The following is a 23,378-nucleotide window of genomic DNA, read 5'->3' as shown; positions in this document are numbered from 1 at the left end:
AAAGTATTATGGATTATTGTTATTCCCTAGTTTAGGGATCAGGAACATTCTTAACTCAGCTTAGAGTCTGCTCAACTTTTGACACTGGTTTACCTAGACCAGGGCTTCTTAAACTTTTTCACTTGCAACACCTTTTTGCCTGAGAAATTTTTATGTGACCTCGGGTATATAGGTATATAAAATAGGCACACATAACCTTTTATTGTTGCCCAATTTTTTTTTTTGCAACCCCTACATTCAGCTATGCAACTCCATATGGGGAGCCTACATTTTAAGAAGCTTTAATCCAGACTATACATTTCCTGTTCCATCAATGTATATTTTTATGTTCTTGAAGACATACAAATGTTTCTTTTATATAGAAGAATCACTTTTAGTGGCAAAATGGATGATTTCCTTTTTTTTTGTATATGTCTATTCACTTACTTTCTTTACTGTTTATCGTCTTTGTTTGGCATACATTAGCTAACAGTTTATCACTTACATTGATTTTTTTTTTTAACAAAGAGCTGACAATTCAGAATCAACATGGAATCGTTAGAAATTTTATTTGAGAACAATTCTTTGATTTCTACTATTTTAGAACTCAGTTCAAGTATGTTAACAGGCCATTTTTCAAAGAAGAGACACAACTAGTAACAATCACAAGGACAAGTTTTAAAAATCTAGTAATCAGAGAAATGTGAATTCAAGTATTTCAGATATACCTATCAAATCAGAAAACAGAATAAAAGATGAAAAATTTAAATGCTGAAGGGACTGTAGCAATCATAGCATACACTGCTGGTGGAGCTAGAAAATAGAATAATCTATCTGGAAAATAGTATGGAAACAAAAATGCGTATGTATATATTATATAATGTATAATTTACAATATATTGCATAATAAATATATTTATGCTATACACAACATATATTATTAATATATAATAAAATATATTAAAATAAAATTACCACAATAATCTTGACATGAGGCTAATTATGACACTATAGATACTCTTAATAAGGTGGGGAGGGGGGGGGGGGAGGGGAGAAACCTATGTGAAAATATTCCTAGTGTTCTAACAGCAAAGTATCCAACTATGTGCTCAATAATTAAAGTGGCCAAGTTATTGAACATGAAGAATTCAAATAGTAGTAATGCTGAGGCTTTTATATCAAGTAAAGCAGAAAACAAACAAAAAATCAAACCAAACCCACACACACGCACACACACACAGACACACACACCAAAAACATACCACAAATTACATCTATATAAATAACAGTAACAAAAATGAAACTATCAGTAACTATTTGTAATTTTGTTAATTTTTATGTACATTTTAAAAAAAGTAAATAAAATATATGAGGAGATGTGCCATAATTTACAATTTTGTTTTCATTTTTATTTTTTGGTTCTTATTAATATATTTCAACATTTCAAAAACAATCTTGGATGTGGAATCTAAAACATATTAGCCATGTGTCCCCAAGTCACTCACTTAAACAACTTTGAGAGGTTGCTTCTTAGAGCCTCAGTTTACTCATCTGTAAAATGATGAAAATACCTGTGGTAAAGCTGTGTAAAAATGCCAGTTATTACTATTACTGTTATCATTAGTACTACTGAATATCACTTCCACAAGGGTGGAAGACTGCATATAACAATCAAACATTTTCACCATCTCCTTTTATTTTGCTCAATTTTTTTTCTTCCTCTTTTCTTTATTTTTAAAAGGGATGGCACTCTGGGGGGGGATTAGAGTATGAAAAAGAATTAAATGTGGTCTAAATTGAAGTTTAAAGGCTTATTAATAATGGTAGGCAGTCCTAGAGCATTGTATAACAACTTAACGACTTACAAAATAGTTTAGGGGGGATGGGAACAAGCACTTAAGGACCTACTTACTATGTGTGAGACACTGTGCTAATAGCTTTACTAATATAACACATTTGATTTTTAAAAATAAGTTCATGAGGTAGGGGCTATCTTTATTGCCATTTCTGAGGGGAATAAAGCAAGGCAGATGAATTTTAAATGACTTGCCCAAGGTCACACAGCCAAGTACTAGAGACCAAAAATGAATTCTGGTCTTCCTGATTCAGAGATTACTCCACAGCTGTGGATAGACTGTCAGGCCTGGAGTCAGGAAGACTTAGATTACTCACAGAAGTTATACTTAAAAACAAATCTGCTCTTATTCTTACTAAAATTCAATTCCCAGAAAAGCTTTTTTTTGGGGGGGTGGGGGTGGGGAAGGGGTACGGGAATGAGAATTAAGTGACTTGCCCAGGGTCACAGAGCTAGTAAGTGTCAAGTGTCTGAGTTTGGATTTGAACTCAGGTCTTCCTGTATCCAGGGCCCGTGCTTTATCTACCTAGATGCCCCCCCCCAAAGCTTTTTAAAAGGATTAAAACTGACCAAAGAACTTTTTAAATAAAGAGGGAAAACAAAAAACAAAAAAAAACACAAAAAACACAACCCCCCCCAGCAAAATAACGACTATAGAAGAGAAATTTATAATGTATTAAGAAATATTAGTTTTACTTTAGCTAGTTTTCACCAATTCAAGTGCAAGTCAAAACATAACCTGTGATGTCATCGGGCCTCATTGAAAATGAAGGAAGGCCCCACCACCACAACTACTACCACCAACAGGAATACTCATTTTCCTGAGTTCAAATCTGGCCTCAGACATTTACTAGCTGTGTGAACCTGGGTAAGTCACTTATTCCTCAGTTCCTCATCTGGAAAAGTAAATGGCAAACCACTCCAGTATCTTTGCCAAGTTACCCCTTAATAAGGTGATAAGAGTCATACAGGACTGAAAAAAGACTGAACAACTTACTGACTCATGGTTTAATGATTTTAATGATATACCTCCCCAGCTAGCTGCCTACCTCTATCTGATACGGAATTTGGGCAAATAAAAAGAAAACAGCCAAATACAGGGCAAATACTCCAGAAAAAGTTAAGAGTGAAAAATGCAAAAGCAGTATTTCAAACAGATACATGTCGGGGAGTTGATAGCTCTATTCTATGAAAAGAGAACAGGAAAAAAATGACTTGGCTACAAATCCTATCTCTATCTGTGTAACCCAGCCTCAGTTTCTTCCTATATAAAATGAAGGAAGTGGATTATGAATATGACATATGAACAGGAGTAAGGAAAATACGGGTTCAAATCCTGTTCTTGAGACCTGGGAAAGTCACCGGATCTCTTTCAGCCAAACTTGCCTCCAAATTATCTTTCACCCCTTATCTGCTAAGTATAGTCATTTCTATCTCATAGCATCTCTCTGATATGCCTCTTCCTCTCCTCTGACACTCCTACCTCTTGTGCAGATTCTCATCACTTCATATGGGTAGTGTTGCAACAGCCTGTGGGTGGGTGGGTCGGTCTGACTGTCTGACTTAAGTCTCTCCTCACTACAATCTACTCTCTATTCAGCTGTCAAATGGACTGTCTGTAAGAGGAGGGTCTATGTCATTGTCCTCTATTCAATAAACTCTAGGAGCTCCCTGTAGGATCAAATATAAAATCCTGTTTGGCTTTAAAAGTACATTATACCCAGACTTTTTTTCCTATTTTTTTTTTCAATCTTCTTGGACCATACTCTCCTCCCAGGACTTGAAGATCCAATGATATTGACCTTTCTGTTCCTAGCATTAATTCTTGCCTCTAGCTATATTCTCTGGCAATTCCCCCATGCCTGGTACTGTCTCCCCCCTCACCTCTACTTCTTGGCTACTCTGAATTCCCAGCTAAAATTCCATCTCCCACATAAAAGCCTTTCCAAATTTACTTTTAATTTAATGCTTTGTCCTCAGTTGATTATGTTCACTTTATCCTGTCTGTATCATGATTATACATAGTTATTTTCCTACTGTTTCCTCTGAGAACACAAAGGTGTTTTGGGTTTTGCCTTTCTTTGTATTCCTACTTAGAACAGTGCCTAGGACATAACAGGTGCCTAATAAACGCTTGCTGACCTGACCTGACATGTAAAACTGGGATAATAATAGAACCTACCCCACAGAGTTTTTGTGAGAATCAAATGAAATAACAGGTGAGGTGTTTCATTCACATTAAAGGGCTGTGTGTATATGTTTTATTCTTACTGTTAATAATAGTAGTATTACTATGTTTGTTGTTATTCTTGTCCTTTTAGCACCTCTAAGAGCTCTTCTGGATCTAAAGCTGAGATTCCACCATAGTTCCTTATCTAGAATTGGACAAGAACGATACCTCCTTCACCCCAATTTAGTTCATTCATACTGTAATTTTATATTACACTATCAAGATAATCAAGCATTGACTATACTATGAAAACCCTAGGCTACATAATTCCTGTGAAGTGATCCTTTTTAACCTGAGGTTTAATTAGAATTTCTTTGAGTATGTTGTAGCTGAAGATTATTTAACCACAAGTCATTAAATTTAATGATAGCTATCTTCATGCACTGCAGTGACCAAATTTAACACAACTTCCTATTAAACACATATTTTGATTATTTTGGATCATTAATTTCTTTAGACTGAAATTAGAAAGATTTTACTTGAATTCTTAAAATACTTCTTCAAAATCATCACCTCTTTCATTTATATATTGAGGTGTTATTACACTTCAAGAACAATTGTTCATGCTCACTGAATGCTATCCAACATCTAATAACTATATGAGGATTACTTTTTGTGGACTGAGTTCACTGAGGAAAAACACTTTTTAATCAATGTATTTAGTAATTTAGTATATCCAAAAGTCTATAAACTTTCAATATTAGCAGCTCCCATTACATATTAAATTACCTTTCTATAAACTAACCAGTTTCTCCTAATATTCTTTCTGTCAATATTCCTCTAGAAATATTTACTATCATACATTAATGACTGTGTCCAGACCTCAATTGCTCATTCCACGCCATTCTGAAAGTTCTGCAAAAGCATTGTCTTTCTTTACTGATTCAAATTTTAAAAATCTAAATTACACCCAAAGCAGAAATAAACTGCCTTATAATTAATATATCTAATCAGCTCCATACCATTCCTAAAAACTGCATACAAATTGACTTTTAAGTAGGAACTGTTAAACAAAAATTTTAGAGTAAGGGAATTAAAACTGATGGGAAGAAGTTGGAGTACCTATCATAATTCTGAAATCACAAGGAAGCTTACTTGACAACCTAGAAAAAGGCAAACTCGGATAATCTCCAACCCAAATTTGCAGGACATAAGCTCCTCACACCTCCTGAACATAGGTAAGGAAAATAAGATTCTTGGTTATTCTGAGGCAAACTATGACTGAATGATCCTGCAAGTATTGAAATTCTTTCACATAGTGCCAGGCATCAGTATGATATGCTAGGTTCTATCGATTCAGATATCCTAGTCAAAATTAACAGGTGCAAGCAAAACTATTTAAAAGGAGGTGAATTTCCCCTTCCCTAAGTGATTTAGGTTATGAGGGTAGAAGCAAAAACTCCTTTGTATTAATACTTTCACCAGAGAATTTCTGAACTTCGGGTAAGGTGAGATTTGATTTCGATTTAATGTCTAATGTTCAGGATTCAGCTAGGAAACCCTATTTCTACACCTACATATAAAAGTAATTTGTTAACTTGCTAGGAAGCAGCAGTGTGGAAACTTAATAGAAATGAAATTTAAAAAGGGGGGATAGTCTCCATTCTCTACCTTTTACTGTCTATACAATTAAGAAATTTTCTTCAAGATAGAAGCTATTGATTTTTCTATCCTTTCCTGTCTATCATATCGTTGATTCTAAGAGAAGTAGGGACCTGGACTGGACCCCAAAGATTTTCCTTTCTAGCTTCATCTTATATACTTGCTGGCTGGGGGACCTCTCAAACCACAAAATTGTTCATTTGTAGAATGAGATAGTAATCTATAAGGGCTGTTGTGAGAATCATAAAAGGTGATGTAATTAAAACATTTTACATAAATTAAATTGCTATATTAATTCCAATTATTAACTCAGACAAAGCTACTAGATCCATTCCTATCTGCTGCATATTACCAGAATATAGTTCATATGCATATAGTTCAGTAGTCAGTTTTACTCCATATGCCACAATGTCACACTGAATTTTTCAAAGTATCTATGTGTGTGTATGGATACCTTAGAGTATCACACATTTATTGGCAAATGCACAGGGGATAAATGTTCCCAAGTATTAATTACATTTGAACATTAGAGCTTCTAACATCATACACATTCAGAGTAGTATGGTTATTGAGTGGACAGGGAATAAAAGTTTGCTTTGGTTTTACTGGTCACTTTTACTTGATCCACAGATACCATCACACACTATGTCTAAGGCAGGGGATCATGGGCATATAAAAAAAGAACAGTGTTGAAACTTGTACCCAACTTGTTTATTCAACCTAGGTTCCTGGACATGAATAATTAAGAAACTGAGTCAAATTGGGGCATAAACATCAGTTAACTAAGAGGTTAAGAGTGGAAGGGAAGGGGGCTTCTGGCCAGTCATTTATGGGGGCCTGTGCTGGGAGAAAATAGAAGTACCTGGAAACAGACTAGGTCTGTATGTTAAAAGTGATTTAATTAGGGCGATCTGTATTTGTAGTGACAAACCAATGGCTCCAATAAGTGGGTCAAACTGATAGACCACTATATTATTACTTTTAATATATTTGCATGAACCATCTCAACTATTTAAAGTATTGCTAGCAGTTACATTGTGACTTAAAGTTTGCAAATGACTTTCTGTATGTTACCTGATCTGACCCTCACAATCACCCTGGGACCCTAAGTGCTATTATTATCCCCATTTTACAGCTAAGGAACCTAAAGTTCAGAGAAATTGAGTCAGAATTTGAACTCTGTTCTTCTGACTCCAATCAGAGCACCCTACCACCCAACTGCTTCTGTATAAAAACAAATAAACAAACAAACAGAGAAACGTGAGTAGAGGAAGAGTCATAATTACCTTATGTTTTGGTATCAACAACCTAATTTCCTGATAAGGCAAAGAGGAACTTTTTCAGGTTGGCCTCTGGTTTCTCCAAGGATAGACACAGAGATGACTGTCTGAAAATAGAAGGCAACAAGAGGCAGGGGCATGGCATCTAAGGTAGATAAGCATGTGCAGGAGGATAAAGAAAGGAAGATGAAAAGGGAAGAGGAGAGAGGATAAGAGAAAAGAGAAGAGAGAATCTGGTATCCTTAGCTTACTCCAACCTTCTGGTAACAAATTCTGTTGTGCTCATCTAAAGAAATAGTCTAGTGTTTTGATAGGACCCCTCCAAACTCATATATCACTAAAATAATTAAGGCTTGCCAAGATGGTAGATGCCAAGAAGCAGAGGCTAGCTTTATGGAAGGGAATAGGGTGGACCAAGAATGTCCATGGCTTTTGCCTTTTGCAGATTTTGATGGACTGACCCCAGTGAAGGGTTGTCCTTCCTGATGGAGGGAGGATAGGTTCTTTCTCAAATAGTCTTCCCATTTCAATGCAATCAAAGTTGGTACTTTGAGAGCAAACTAGGGGAAAAGTGAACCAGACCAGCACAGCAAGGTACACAGCTAGGGATGCCAGAGATCATATTAAGAAACTTTTCTATAAAGATTTTGAACATACCAACTATTTTCCATTACCTGGGACTTAGTGTTTTTCCTACCACTCATACCTTATATTCAATCCACTTTACACGAGCCTTTAGATGATGGATATGAAGTATGTAACAATGCATTTAAAGAGGCACATATGTGACAGAGCACTGCAGACCTACCTACAAGTTTTACCACCTTATCTTTGCCTCATATTATTCATACAGCTACTCTTTAAATAGTTGTTAGTTTAAAAATACAGAAGTTTATGAGAATACTAAAAAGGTGACCGTTAATGTGTTGTGGCTAGTACAAAACTTATTCTTACAGTAGAAATTAGTCTATTTCAATGTTAGTTATAAATATTAACCAGTGCCCTCAGTTAGCATTTCAGTTCATTGGGAGAATAAGGGTTTGGTTTTAGGTTTAGATTTGTGACTTCTACTGCCAAGTGTGGAAGCTCCATGACATCAATGCAGTTGTGGAAGTTTTAGAGAGTTGCCTGGAGCATTGAGTAGTTTTAAGTGACTAGAGACCAGGACCACACAAAGGATTTTGCAAATAGGGGTAAATGACTCTATTCAACGTAATACATTTAAACTATTTATTAGGAACAAAGTAGACTACCTTCATCCTCCCAGCCCCTAATCCAGAATCTTAGCCATTAGATACCCATAGCTGTCAAAAAGCAATAAATAAATAAATAATGAATGAATGAATGAATAAAATAAAGAAAAATTTTTAGCTGGCATAGTAATAGATTTCTTTGCTGGTCATGAATGCAACATTGTCCTATATGAATAAGAAAAATAGTTCAGTCCTCACTAACATCCTACCTTCTGTAGGAAGCCTTCACCTCCTCTTAATTCTAGTAGCTTCCCTCTGTTAGGGTTTCCTATCTCTGCCACAAACAGCTTGTTTGTATGTATCTGTTGTGTCTGCCACTAGATGGTGAGAGCTCCTTGAGGGCAGAGGCTGCCTTTTGCCTTTTCTTGTATTCCCAGAGTTTAGCAATAGATGTTTATTTATTGACTGACTGAAATGTCAAGGGTCAAAAATACCCCCAATATGCTCAGTGCTGACTTTACATAGACTGAAAACTCTAAAGCCACAATAATGCCAAGGAAAATAGGAATAGGCTTTCCATGTTTGAGTATATTCTGATCAAATACACAGTTATTTAAATCTTTCTCAGCATTCAAAATGAAAAGGAAACTGCTCAGTTATACTTGGGGCCTGGCACTTTTTTCTAATCATCCCATTGTGCCAACTTTGAGTATCCTCTATAGCTGATTTATTGATTCTTTGTTTTTTTTCCCTATACACTAGGGACTATGAATTAAAAAAAAAATTCTTAGATAAACCTGTCTGGATTCATTTGCAACCCTTATACCACGTTCCTAAACTGAAATCTTTTCTAGTCTTTTTTCCTAACTGCCTATACAATGGCCTTCTACAATTAAATTGTGACTAACAAAATATAAATACAAATGAAATCTGAATTCTTACCTCAAAAACTAGCATCCCTTACAACTTCATAATGGGTTAGAAGATTTAAAGCAACTTTAGTCCAACATGTTTAATTTACAGACAAAGAAAATGAGGCCCAGGGAGTTTAAATGAGCTGCACAGACAGGAAATATTCATCACCTTAACATCATGTTATTACCATCCCATGACTGGATTATTTTCAAAACCTTTCTAACCAATTTCGTTATCCAAACCATCACTAATTTTACCTAGAAAATGTCCATCAGACATTATAATGTCAATTCTCAAAATGAAATACTGTATGAATGCTTACTCCATTAAAGTCAAATTATCAGTTAAGTATTCAGAGTTAAAGGCTCTACATGAATAAACCCTTCCAAGCTTCTTCAATCTTATTTTCAAGATCAAGTCCGTTAATATATATTTGATTCAAGACAATCATTTTACTGTTCTCTCAATGACACTTACAACCAGGCCAAAACTTATGACTATGTCCTAAAAATTTAATTACATGGTTGACTATTAACATATTAGGAGATATAAAAGTTCTAGAAACATGATTTCTATAAACAGAAAAATGACCTAGTACAAAAAAGGCAGAAAAATTTAGCTTTGTGTTTAAGATATAAAAATCAATGAGAGTAACTTGTGATATTTATGCAATTGACAAATAGTAGTAAGAAATAAGTCAAGGCCAAAAAAATAGGAACCTGTAAGAAATTTACAAATCAATCTGAAATTATTCAGCATTTCAACATTTCTCAAATGAGAGACAAAATTATTTTCCAATTAAAAAACAAAACTTCCATTTAATGATGGTGGGTTTTTTGGTTTGTTTTGTTTTGAGAAATGGTAAATTAAACAGCTCCATAGGATGAAAAGATACTTCAGGGGCACCTGGGTGGCACAGTGGATAAAGCACTGGCCCTGGATTCAGAAGAACCTGAGTTCAAATATGGCTTCAGACAACTTGACACTTACTAGCTGTGAGACCCTGGGCAAGTCACTTAACCCTCATTGCTCCCCTCAAAAAAATAGTTCAACATATGAAAATATGTAATTTATTAGCTATTTCAGAAAATGCTATTTCTCTAAAATTTGAATAAGACCAGATGAACCAACCTAAACATAGTCAAGGCAGAAGAAACTTAATATTTGTTTTGATATGGTAAACAAATGCATTACTATACAAAGTAAAGTTTTGGGGATGTTTAGTGTTGGCATAAGCAATTTTAACAAATCACATAATTTTTATCTGACATTCTGAGTTTATGAACACATGCTAAATCACATAAAAACCTTAAAAACCTCAGGAAAAAAAAATGGTAACTGAATTGAGATAACATATTTTCTTCAAAGTCAAAGGAAGTTCCATTAAATTCCCAAAGGTTAAACAGATCAATAATGAACTGAGGAAAAAGAATGTGATACTTACAAGAAAATAGGAAGTAAAGAACACGGGAAAGAATACAGGGAGTTGCTAAAACAGATAAAGAAGGTTATTAGAAGAATAAAGAGAAAACGTGAAATAGACAAAGGTGTTTGTTCAATTTACAGTCAATTGTCAACATTACTGTGTTCAACTTTTGTGACTCCAAGCATTCGTGGAATTTTATTAGTACCTTATTTTCACTTTTGCGTTGGCAACTATTCATATTCACTGCAATATGCGATTTAAAAAAAAGAGAGAGAAATGGGAGGTGTGTAAGTTCATGAATTACCCTACTAGGCTTTTCCCTAGTCTTGTTCACCCCTACCATCATAGAAGAAAAAGTTCTCTGGGCCATGTATTTTCATTGTTTGCCTTTAAAATTCAAGTTTTTTGCTGCGATTATGTGTGCAAAGAGCAGTACGAGTCCTTTGGGCTCTAATCCCTAGTGTTCACTGTCTATGATGGGGCTTAGTGAGGAATAGACATTGTCTGTCAGACAGATGTTGGAGTGAACTGACAATTTGTTGTATCAGCAAGAAAGAGTAAGTATGGCACATAGATTTCATGTAGTTAACATTGGTGGAAATCAATATTTTAGTAGTGTTTTGGTTAAACTTGAGGTGTTCACATAAGGTCAGAGAATTCCAGGGAATTACGAGTGAGAAAAAAATATTTTGCATGTTATCAATTTTATTTTGTGTACTACATTTAATGGGCTATTTCATGGTTACTCTATTATCAGAATTAACGTTTTGTTATAAAGAATTATATACAAAAGAGTGTATTTTCAGGCATCTCTAGTGAAAGATAACAGGCTTTTAGGTATTTGCAGGAAACTAACCTCCTATTTCCCATAGGGTCTATGTATGTATTTGCAGTTTTTAACTTTTGCACCATTTTCTAGGAATGTTACCTCTACAAAGTTGAGGATTGACTGTAAATGTTTTCCTCTGAATCTAAATTTATTCATTAAAGAAATTTATAGCTATAAGTGAAATGGAATGCTAAGGTACAGATGACTGGGGAAATCTAAAAAAAATTTAAGAGAAAGAATAGGGAAAGGAACAAAAGCCTTTAAGGACATGGAAAAGCATGAGAATTACAATAATTCTCTGCCAATAATTTAATCAAGAAATTACCTTTCATTTCTACTTTACTATAAATAACATTCAATTGGAAGAATATAGTCAGCCATATAATTATATGAAAATGAAAAACATCTAAAATACTGTTATTCATAGTCAAACTAATTCATGTATAAAAGTTTATCTTTGACTTCTGTTAACTTACATTTTTACCATTAATATAAAAATATTACGAGATTAGTCTTCCACATTCTTAGTCAACATTTCCCCTCATTACCCATGAATCTTTTCCATATACTTTCCCTGACTTCTTGAAAGTTCCAGCCAAACAAATACCAGAATTGGTTTAAATGAAATATTTGTAGGGCACCATTGTAAAAGGCACTGTGGGATAAGGAAAATGGAGGATATAAAGTAGGTTAAAGTATTAGGTTTGTCTCTGAGGAGCTTACCATCTCAATGGGGAGAAAAAACAGAAATAGGAAAAGTGAAGTAGTTAATAATGAGATAATAAATGATCAGATTGCTTATTGGAATTCAGAGGAGAGCTCAGTTTCATCTGAGAGTAGGGAAGTCATCCAAGAGTGGAGAAATTGGACTCTGCTTTGAATGAGGTGTAGAATTTGAAGAGGTAGGGTAGAAGGAGGAAAGCAGTCCAGGTGCATAGAGGTATGAAAGCAAAATGAGGGGATTAAATAATGGTTTGGGCCAGACTGTAAAGGTTCTGGAATCAGTTTGAAGGGTATCCTGCAAATGTGAAGAACAATAGTGATGAGATTATGAGCTCCTCAACAGTAGAGACTATCTTTTGTCTTTCTTTGTATCCCTAGCTCTTACAACAGTGTCTGGCACATAGCAGGCACTTAATAAATAAATGCTTATTAACTGATTGATTCCCTATACAAAATATATTTTTTAAAAAGTCTAGGTAGAGGGGGGCAGCTAGGTGGCGCAGTGGACAAGCACCAGCCCTGGATTCAGGAGGACCTGAGTTCAAATCCAGTCTCAGAAACTTGACACTAACTAGCTGTGTGACCCTGGGCAAGTCACTTAACCCCAACTGCCTCATCAAAAAAAAAAAAAAAAGTCTAGGTAGATAAAGGGAATGTTTCAAGGTTGCAGAAAATCTGCTCAAAGAAACTCCTTTAAAGTACCTTCAAGTCAGGAAGGCATGTGCTGCAGCCAGCTTAATCTACCAACAGATTTAGAACTCAAAAATCAGCAAAAGCTACATATTAGGGATTTATTTTGTTGACTGTCAAAAATGATGGAGAGGGCAGCTAGGTGGTGCAGTGGATAGAGCACCGGCCTTGGGGTCAGGAGTACCTGAGTTCAAATCCAGCCTCAGACAATTAACACTTACTAGCTCTGTGACCCTGGGTAAGTCACTTAACCCCAATTGCCTTGCTAAAAAAAAAAAAAAAGATGGAGAAATTTTTAATAATGCAAATTAAATAAATTAAAGTGTATTTGTTGCACATTCCTCCCCCCCCCCCCCGCGGCCCATTTTTAAACATGTACCAACACACCACTGCTTCAAGGACATATACCGTACCCACAATAACAGGAATATGAAAAAAGAAACCAGATGGTAGTGGACTAGAAATGGGGAATCAAGGGAGGGAGGGGGGTAAGTACATACAACTTTCAAGATATGTTATTTTACACCAAGACTTCTGAAAAAAACACAAAATCAGGACTCCTGGGTTTTAAACTTCTGTATTTTCCAAATTCTGTAGGAGTGCTCAGTATTATAAACTTTTCAATGCATATGTAAATGTTATAACTGCTGTATTCTTATAGATATATTCACAAAGTAAATAATAGCTAATTCATAATAATTCACCTGTCCAAACAACTGTACTTCTATACTAATTTTGCCAATGGAAAGCAATAAGGATTGGTGTCTACTAGCACCTAGAGAAGCTGGTCACGGCTGGATAATGGTAGGTTTTTTAACAAACAAAAGACCCACATCACATTATTGTTCTTCACCTACCAAAATAAGGAATTGACAAGAAGATTAATGTTCTTATTTGGGAAAAGTATTGACTTTGTATCCTAAGGTTCCAGCTACATACCTCTAAGCAATCCTATATCTTTATAACTTCTCTCCCCTTCTTTATTCCATATCCAGATGATGACAAATATAACTGGTTTCTTTTTAGGCTGGTGATTTGAAGGTGTAGGAGATAAGTTTTTTTTCACTTAGCCACTAAGTAGCTGTAAAACCTGAGCAAAGGCACTTCACCTCACCTGGAAGCAGTTCTAATTCAATAAGAGTCTGGACATCAGGGGTCCTTGGTTGACAGGCAAGGAACCACTGCCTCCTATTAGGCTCCTAAGGCTTCCACAATTCTAGGGTTCCTATCTTTGGCCTCAGAGACCTCACCACTTATCAGACTTCCCTTCAACCAATGATCAAAGCTTGGACTTATTCCTAGCAAATCTCTACTCCCTAGCAAAGTCCCATCCCAGAGATTCTGAATTTTTGTGAGCTAATGTTCTTTTACTCTTTCTACCTCAACCTCCCACCACTTAGATTTTCCACTGCAGATCTAACTACCCTTCTATTGTACTCTCTATAATTCTTGCTCCACAATTATAAAACAAGCTTCCACCTTAAAAACTTTAATTTCTTAGCGCTTCTATCTTCTTGCTCTCCTTGATACCACACTCCCTTCTGGCCATGCTACATCTCTGACCACCCTTTCCAGTATTTTCATACACTCTGACTGAATGGTTGCTGGGGGTGGGGTCTGTGGAAAGGGAGTAGGGGTGGGGAGTCAGAATATACCTTCACTAAGCAATCCCTCTCTCCCTTTGAGGTTTACTCTATCTAAATTTATCACCAAAACTAGATACTAGTGGTTATCTATTGACTCCCATGGTATTCTCCTTCCTTGAACAATGAGTTCATGGTGCCTGATTATTTTTCTTTACAGGAAAACTCTTGCTCCCAAACTAGGAGATTTCTATGTATAATCAAATATCCTAGCTTCACAGTTCCTCAAGTTCTCACTCTCCAAAATTCCTTAATGTAAGCATTCTAACTTTTCTTATGTCATAATGACCCCACAACATTGTTCTTCATCCTAACTCTGACCTCCATTCCTTCTAAGACTCATTTTTTCCCCCAAGTCATCAGCCCTAAATTGGATATACTCTTTTCCCTTTCCTATCATGACCAACCCTACAATATCCATTAATCAAATCCTTTGCTCCACTGTCCTATTAACAATTATGCATTATTATCTCTTTTGTGGTAGGACTAGAGATTGAAAGAATGCCCATCAACTGGGGAATTGCTTAACAAGTTGTGGTATACAAATGTAATGGAATACTATTGTGCTGTAAGACATGATGAGCAGGGCAGGTTTCAGAAAAACCTGGAAAGACTTAAATGAACTGATGCTGAGTAAAATGAGCAGAACCAGGAAAAAATTGTACACAGTAACAGCAACACTGTACAATGATCAACTATGACTGATTTAGCTCTTCTCAGTAATTCAATAATCCAACACAATTCCAAAAGACTCATAAAGGAAAATTCTATCCACATCCAGAGAAAGAACTATGGAGTGAGTAAGTGAGCAGAATACTATTTTCACTTTTTTGGGGGGCTTTCCCCTTTTTCTTGTTTCACAACATGACTAATGTGGAAATGTTTACATGATTCCACATGGATAACCTATATCAGATTACTCACCACCTTAGAGAGGGAGGCTAGAAGGGAGGGAGAAAAAAATATGAAACAAAATCTTATAAAAAAAATGAATGTTGAAAACTATCTTTACATGTAATCTGGAAAAATAAAATACTACACACACAATTATGCATTGTTAAACCCCAACTCCAGATTACATTCACCATCTATCTCCTCCACTCTTTTTTGCTGAATATAGGTGGAAGAAGTCAAGAAACCATGATGAATGAATCCACTACAAATTTATATTATCTACTCTCAACTGTCCCCCTCATTGCAACATTGCCAATGAGCGATTCCATGTTTCACAGCTTCTGTTCGATATCTTTTCATCATTCCTCAAGTCACAAAAGCTCTTGCCCTAATCTCTCACCTAAGAAACTTACCTCACAGTTCACAAAAAATTAAAATAAAAAAATTAAGGCCATTCAATGGATACTTCTCATTTCTTTATCACATGACAAAGTATTTCTGCCTTCCCTATGGTCTTACATGAAGAGACAGGGGTTCAGGTTGCAAATGCTAAGCCTAATGCATACTCTCTTGAACCTATCCTCACCTGTTTTCTCCAGGAGATCAACTACTATATCATTCCACATTATCTCTAAACTTCAATTTAGCTATTTTGCTACAGTCTACATGTCTTCCTCATCCTAAAAATTTTATACCACCCCAGGGATATAGGCATATAAAACAGGTATACATAACCTTTTTTTTTTTGGGGGGGGGGGGCACAAAATATATTGAAGGAAATGAGCAAAATAATCCAGCATTTGATAAACCTACTGAGCCCAGCAACTGGGAGAAAAATCCACTGACAAAAACTGAAGGTAAGACTGGAAAGTAGGCTGGCAGATAAGCTCAAAGTGGGTATATAATTCAGAAATAAAGGGTCATATCCCTTTGTTTCTTTAAGAAAATTAGTGAAGCATAGAAGCAAGTAAGTTTCTCTAACAGAGTACTTATTTCTAAGTGTGGTAAAACTTATTGGAGTTTTAGCTGACTCATTTGGGAGGGGCTACACCAGGCACCACACTATAGGCAGTTTTTGAAGGACCTCCCCTTTTTGAGGGGAGGCTGGAGTTGCTTCCAGAACCCCCCCCCCCCCCCCCCCCCCCCCCCCCCGCCGTGGAGAGTGAACACAAAAATCTTGCATTCCTTTGAATTAGCTTAAGTTAGGAGAATTTATCTGTATTTCTCTTTCCCTATTTCCTTATGTTTGATATTTTATTAATTTCACCTTGGTTGTTTAATTAATTCCCAAGTAATAAAATCTGTTCCTTTTGTGGAAAAGAAGCTGTAAGGCTCCTTTCTTATTGGCCTGGGAGAAATATCTAAAAGAGCAGTTCGAAGGGGAGGGAACTTTGAACCTAGAGGTCCCTCATTATTTCCAGGACCCCATTATTTTGGTGAGTCACCCAATTAACGCTCCATGTTAAATTTGGGCCCCACATAATATATATAGAGAACTGAGTCAAAATTATAAGTACTACTACTACACATCATAAAATGGTCAAACCATATGAAAAAGCAATTTTCAGAGGAAGAAATCAATGCTATTATCACTTTAATGAAAAAATGCTCTAAATCACTAGTAGAATAGGTGCTAGTAGAGTACCACATCACACACATCATGAGACGACAAAAAAAGGAAAACTGCTAGAAGGGATGTGAAAAACAGTTGCTAATACAGTGTTGATAGAGCTATAGACCAAAGCTTCTTAAACTGTGGATCACTACCAATGTGGGGGTTGCAAAAAAAACCCAAAGAAATTTGGTAGTAAATCTTTGATTTGTATACCTATTTCATATACCTATATTTTGGGTCATGTTAAAAATTCTCAGGCAAAAAAGTGTCATGGGTAGGGAAAAAAAAAGCCCTAAACTAGAATTCTCTGGAAACAAACTTTTCTGGAAAGCAATTTGGAACTAGGCCCCAAAAGTTATAAAACTGTGCACACCCAATGACCCAGCAAGATTGCTAGTTAAGTCTATACCACAAAGATTAAAAGAGAGAAAAAGATACATGTTTTTATAGCAGCTCTTTTTGTGATAGTTAAGAATTAGAAACTGAGGTGATGCCCATCAACTGGGGAATGGCTAGGTGCTGCAGTGGATAGGTATATGAATGTGACTGAATACTATTACGCTGATAATGTAAAAAAAAAAATGAAGGGGATGGTCTCAGAAAAACCTTTATATGAACTGATACAAAGTGAAGTGATCAGAAGCAGAACAATTTACACAGTAACAGCAAGATTATAAAGATAAACCAATGCTGAAATACTTAGTATCTGATCACCACAATTTGAGACTAGCAAATGACTGTAGTATAAATTTAAAAAGACAACAATGAAATATTTTTTTAAATCCAAGTTTAACAATTTATTGTATTCCAGATGCAACAAGAAACACTGAAGTTTCTCAAGCAGGGTTAATTTTGATAGGCTTTTTATTTATGACGGCTATTTTGGCATTTGCGTAAAAAATGGTTAGGAGACAAGAGACTGGACAGTCCAATTAGGGAGATTCTGCAGTAATCTAGGAAAAAGCTGATGAAGGAAAGCCCAAGTAAGGATGGTATCCTTGCCAAAAAAGAGATATATTGTGGGGATCAGCTAGTTGAATATGGTACCTTGGAGAGAAATTTGGAATGCTGGAGGAGTAGATTTTAGGGGAAAGATGTGTTCGTTTCAGATATGTGGAGTCTGAGATGTCCATAGGACATCTAGCTTCAGATGTCCAAGAGGTAACTAGTTGGTAAGAGGAGAATTGTGGCTATGAAGAGATTAGTATAGATTAGGGAGTCTTCCCTAATGGTATCATAATTGAACCCATAAAAGATGGCTAGATCATCAAGAGACACTGTTTAGAAAGAAGAGAGCAAGAAAAGCCAGGAGTCTTGATGAAGGGGAACTAATCACAATTGGGGGAAAGGGTGTAGGACATAGATAATAATCCAAAAGAAACTAGAGTAATCTTTCATTTTTCAGTGCCTCAGGTATATTTCTTTAATTCAATAACTTTTTTGGGGGGTCAGGTAATTGGGGTTAAGTGACTTTCCCAGGGTCACACAGTTAGTAAGTGTTAAGTGCCTGAGGCTGGATTTGAACCCAGGTCCTCCTGACTCCAGGGCCAGTTCCCTATCCACTGCACCACCTAGTTGCCAATTAAATAATCTTCTTGATTTGAACTTTTAAATGACACACTGTTGTCTTCTCAAACAAAACCAAAAAAGAAAAAAGCTATTTCTACTTATCACCTCTTCCTCTTCTTTCATTTTACTGTTCTAGCCTTCCCAATCTAGCTGACAATCTCAACACAGAACTTAAAATAGTTCTCTCCAAAGTAACCACTGATCTCTTAAATGCCCAATCTTATTTCTCAGTCCTATTTTTTTAGCTCTGTTTTTGACAAAATTGAGGATAACTCTCCTCTGTGTCTTCTTGACATTACATTTTCTGCATTTCCTCCCTACCTGTCTGAAGACTGCCTCCTTTGCTCCCCAAACCTAACTGTGATTGTTCCTGAGCTAGCTCAGTGTTTGCAAAGCTTTGAAGGAGAGTGCAGGAGAGAAGTATTACCTACCAAACTGAAGGTCTACAGAGCCATTGTGCAGACCTCATTTTTGTATGCCTGTGAAACCTGGACAGCACACCAGTGCCATGCCAGGAAACTGAATCACTTCCATTTGAATTGTCTTAGAGTGTGAATATCAGCCGGCAGGATAGGGTACCAAATATTGAGGTCCCTTCTCAAACGAAACTGCCAAGCATTCAAATACTACTGTACAGTGCAACTCTGATGCACTGGCCATGTTGTTCAAATGCCAAAGATACATTTGACTATAACTATTTTATGGAAAACTCACACAAGAACTCATAAGGTAGTCAGAAGGATACAAAGGATACTCAGGGTCTCTCTGAAGAAGTTTGGAATTGACTGTGTTATATGGGAGACACTGCCCAGCATGGCATACCGGCATGAGAGAATGTATTGTGCTCAATGAGCAAAGCACAACTGAAGCAGTTCAAAAGAAATGTGAGATGCACAAATTTAGGGAATCCATCCCCAAAATTCACATGGATCATTTGTGCCCTACCTGTGGTAGAGCATTCTGAGCTCTTATTGGTCTGATCACCCACAGGTGGATATATTGTAACTTGACTCTTAACATAGTGATGTCATTTTGGTTCTCTTTGAGAACCAAGGACAACAACCATCTCCAGGCCTCCTTTAAGTCCTACCTAAAACCTGAAATCTACAAGAAGCCTCTCTTGATGTACTCCCCAACCCCATTCCCCACCAAATGCTACTGTTTTCCCTGTCCTAACTGTTTGTGTGCATTCTCTCTCATTAAACTGGGTTCTTTACATTTTGTTTGATGCCTTCCTTTTTAACCTACTGAGCCCTAAACAAGTGTACTTAGTAGGAGCTTGACAAATACTAACCTGACTTTTTTTTTTTTTAAAGTGAGGCAATTGGGGTTAAGTGACTTGCCCAGGGTCACACAGCTAGTAAGTGTTAAGTGTCTGAGGCCGGTTTGAACTCAGGTACTCCTGAATCCAGGGCCGGTTGCTTTATCCACTTCGCCATCTAGCTGCCCCTAACCTGACTTTTTGATAATGAACATTGCCTATGGCAAATGGCAGGGATCTAGTGACAATCCCTAACAGAATCCCAGTGAGGAATTCTGATTTTCAAAAATAAATTTTCTATCTCCCACTAGTTACAGAAGAGGTCTAGTTAGAAGCTAAACTATGTCAGGGTTTCTTGATCCCATTCACTTCTGGTACAGTGTTGTTGAGGTAACCTTATATGGGATACGAATGCCTAGAATGCCTAAGTATAAATTAAACTTAGTAGTCATGGGCTTTGACAGCTGACATACAAAATACTTCATTCCCCCCCCCCCTTTAAACTGATTGGGGTTAGAAATACTGAATAATCATATTGTAGAAATTAAAGTCAAAGTTAAAATTCAAGATGCCCCAAAAAGTCGTAGTACAGTTTTAAGCTTAGAGACTTAAAACTTAGTACATTTGGCACATGACTTTCAGACTTTGTACCATACCACGGAAGTTACCTGACCTGGGGTTGAAAAGGGATAATATTATCAGTTTCCTTTATAATTCTATATATTTTATTCACTTAAACACATTATTTTGAGGAGTTCATAGGCTGAAAGAGAAGGCAGAAGGAGTTCATCATGGATTTAAGATTAAGTATCCATGATCTAAGTAGAAAGGAAAAAAGTATTTTTAAGCACTTGCCATACATGCTACCAGGGCTAAATGACTTGCCGTGGGTCACACAGTGTCTGAGGCTGGATTTTTAGTCAGGCCCTACTGACTCCAGGGCCATCTAGCTGCCTCAACGTGCAGACATTTCAATAAAAAATTTGGTCAATGTCATCCTGTGGGAAGAGCAATAGGATCTGGAGTCAGCAGAACTGAGTCCAAACTCCATCTCTGATGCCTTTGTGAATTCGGCCAAACCACCTGACTGATCTGGGCCTCAGTTTCCTCGTTTGTTGTTGTTTTTTTAAAGGTGAAGGGAGCTGTATTAGACTCTAAGATCCCTTCTAGCACTAGATCTCTGAATATGATGAACTCTAAATCCCATGATAAAACATTTCTAAAGTTAAGACAAATTAAGTTAATATTTAATCTTTACACTCTAAAATGGCTTTATTATTTCAAGATGTTACAGAATTTAAGAATTAGAAAGCTAGGCCATCTAGTTGAACCAGTATTGGAACAGGAATGATTTCTAGTATATCTGATAAGTAGTCAATCCAGTCTTTGTTGGCAGACCATTATACTTTTGGACAGCTCTAAATTGCTTTCCTTTAAACACAGTCTAAATCTGTAGCCTGAAATGGCAACCTACTGTGCCAAGTTCTGCCCTGTGGGTTAAAGCAGCACCACAGTAATTCTGTTTCCATGTGATAACAATTCAGATATTTAAAAACAGCTAGCAAACCAGCCCAAATCTTTGCTCTTTTGAGTTAACCATCCAGTTACTTTGGCTCATTTTCATATGGTATGATCTTATGGCATCCTAGTCATTTTAAAGCTTATCAAAATCATATCGACAACAGGACACAAATGTGAAAAAGATACTCTGGATGTAGATGGGCAAGGGCAAAACACAACAGAACGAGTGGCTCCATCATTATGGATAGTATTATTTTTAAGATCAACTTAGGTTTCTGATTATCATGTCACTGTGGACTCATACTAAACATGTCCATTTAAAAAAAAAAGAAAAACCTTTATTATCCAAGATGTGATCACCTTTCCTATCTAAATAATCACAAAACAAGTCTCTTAATACTTTCTAGAATTAAAAAAAAAAATCAAAGTTACTATGACCTATAGTTAAATGATTTTGCATTCTTTCTTAAAAAATTAGGGCACTTGCTCATCCACAGTCTTAGGCTATCTCTTTAATTCTCCATCTTCTTTCAGAACACCATTGTAAGAGACTCAGCAATAACATGCCAGTTGTTTTGATATTTGGGGATGTAGTTTGTTGTCTTATTAGAACAAAAATGGTTATCTTTCTTCTTCCTCCATATTAGCAGTTAGTGTTCTCTATTAGCTCTCATTAACTTATTCACCCTGAAGTGCAGTCATATAACCCTATTTTTGTCCTGAGAATATCACAAGGCTAAAATGATTCCAATCTCTAGTTCTCTGCAGGACAGAGACACTCCCCTTTTGTATGTTTTTTTGCCTTTACTTCTGTTTTTCAAAAATCGTGGGTTATAGGGGGCAGCTAGGTGGCGCAGTGGATAGAGCACCAGCCCTGGAGTTAGGAGTACCTGAGTTCAAATCCGGCCTCAGACACTTAACACTTACTAGCTGTGTGACCCTGAGCAAGTCACTTAACCCCAATTGCCTCACTTAAAAAAAAAAAAAGAAAAAAAAATCGTGGGTTATAGACACTGTAACAAGTACAGCTTACCAGCAAGGATCTTGCATTCTGACAGATGAGACAAACATACAAAAAATATATACAGAGGATATACAAATCAATACAGAGCAGATGGTAACGAGTTACAAATGCTAAATAAAGGAATTTATATTTCTTTCTAGAGGAAATAAGAAGTCATTGGAGTTTACTGACACAGATCTGTGCTAAAGGAAAAACAGTGTGGACTTAAATGGGCGGGGATTTGGGAGACAAATTAAGAAATCATGGCAATAATCTGTTTCAGAGTTGATGAGGACCAGAAGCAAAGGGATAGTTATGTCAGAGGTTGTTACATTTACTAGTTTATGTGACCAAAAGTCATTTAGCCTTTTTCATCCTTATCTCTAAAATAGTGAAAATATTACTTACCTTACCAGGAAGTTTAGAGGAACAAATGAGATAAGTAAATAATCTTTAAAATCTTAAAGTGGCATATTACCATTCAAATCCTTGGAGGAAATGAATACTTTTATCTTTAGAATTTCATTCTGAAAAGCCTCCCATCCTTCTTCAACTGACTTTTCCCAGTGGGATCTTTTTATTTATTTATTTATTGGGGGGGTGGGGGTGGCAATGAGGGTTAAGTGACTTGGCCAGGGTCACACAGGTAGTGTGTCAAGTATCTGAGGCTGGATTTGAACTCAGGTCCTCCTGATCCCAAGGCTGGTCCACTATGCCACCTAGCTAAGCCAACCCCTGCCCCTCCCCAGGGGGATCTTTTAAGCCATGTATCCTAACCATGGTTTTCTGAACTATTTGGAATGTTTCCCAAAATTTAGAGGGTATGTAAACTAAGCTCTATAATCACCTTTTAAAAAACAAATACTATTTGTAAATCTGCATCAGGTTGAATATAGTTAAGTCCCTTGCCGTTTTTTCCAATTAAAACAAAAAAAAACACAAAAAAGACATATTAGAAGTGGAAAATTATCAGCAACTTTTTACTGAGCAAACAGAGCTCAAGGAGATGGCTGAATATAAACTATATTTTGCAACTTTTCAAGGTATTATTTCTATTTTCACATTTTCATTACTCTTTTTCTGTTCCCTCCACTAAAATTACCCAAATGATCCAACATGTTTCATCTAATTCCTAGATTTCTTCATGAGT

The 23,378-nt window shown here is 36.3% G+C and overlaps 1 protein-coding gene across 4 annotated transcripts in view; it reads right to left on the bottom strand.

Moving 5' to 3' along the window:
* The window catches only part of CDYL (chromodomain Y like), a 206,761-nt gene that overhangs the window by 52,321 nt on the left and 131,062 nt on the right, over positions 1-23,378 (bottom strand). For 2 of the 4 annotated variants that reach the window (XM_043978567.1, XM_043978568.1), the window contains exon 3: positions 10,499-10,543. The exons of 1 other annotated variant lie outside the window; for it this stretch is intronic. In XM_043978567.1, coding sequence (XP_043834502.1) covers positions 10,499-10,543 — 45 coding nt within the window. Of the gene's footprint in view, positions 1-6,952; positions 7,053-10,498; positions 10,544-23,378 lie in introns of those variants that run through there. One more of the 4 variants, XM_043978570.1, reaches the window with a different exon arrangement.

This window comes from Dromiciops gliroides, chromosome 1, assembly GCF_019393635.1.
Source record: "Dromiciops gliroides isolate mDroGli1 chromosome 1, mDroGli1.pri, whole genome shotgun sequence".
In the NCBI taxonomy this organism is placed as follows: Eukaryota; Metazoa; Chordata; class Mammalia; order Microbiotheria; family Microbiotheriidae; genus Dromiciops; species Dromiciops gliroides.
Note: the sequence above shows the minus strand (reverse complement) of the source record. Positions and strands in the feature narration are given on the sequence as shown.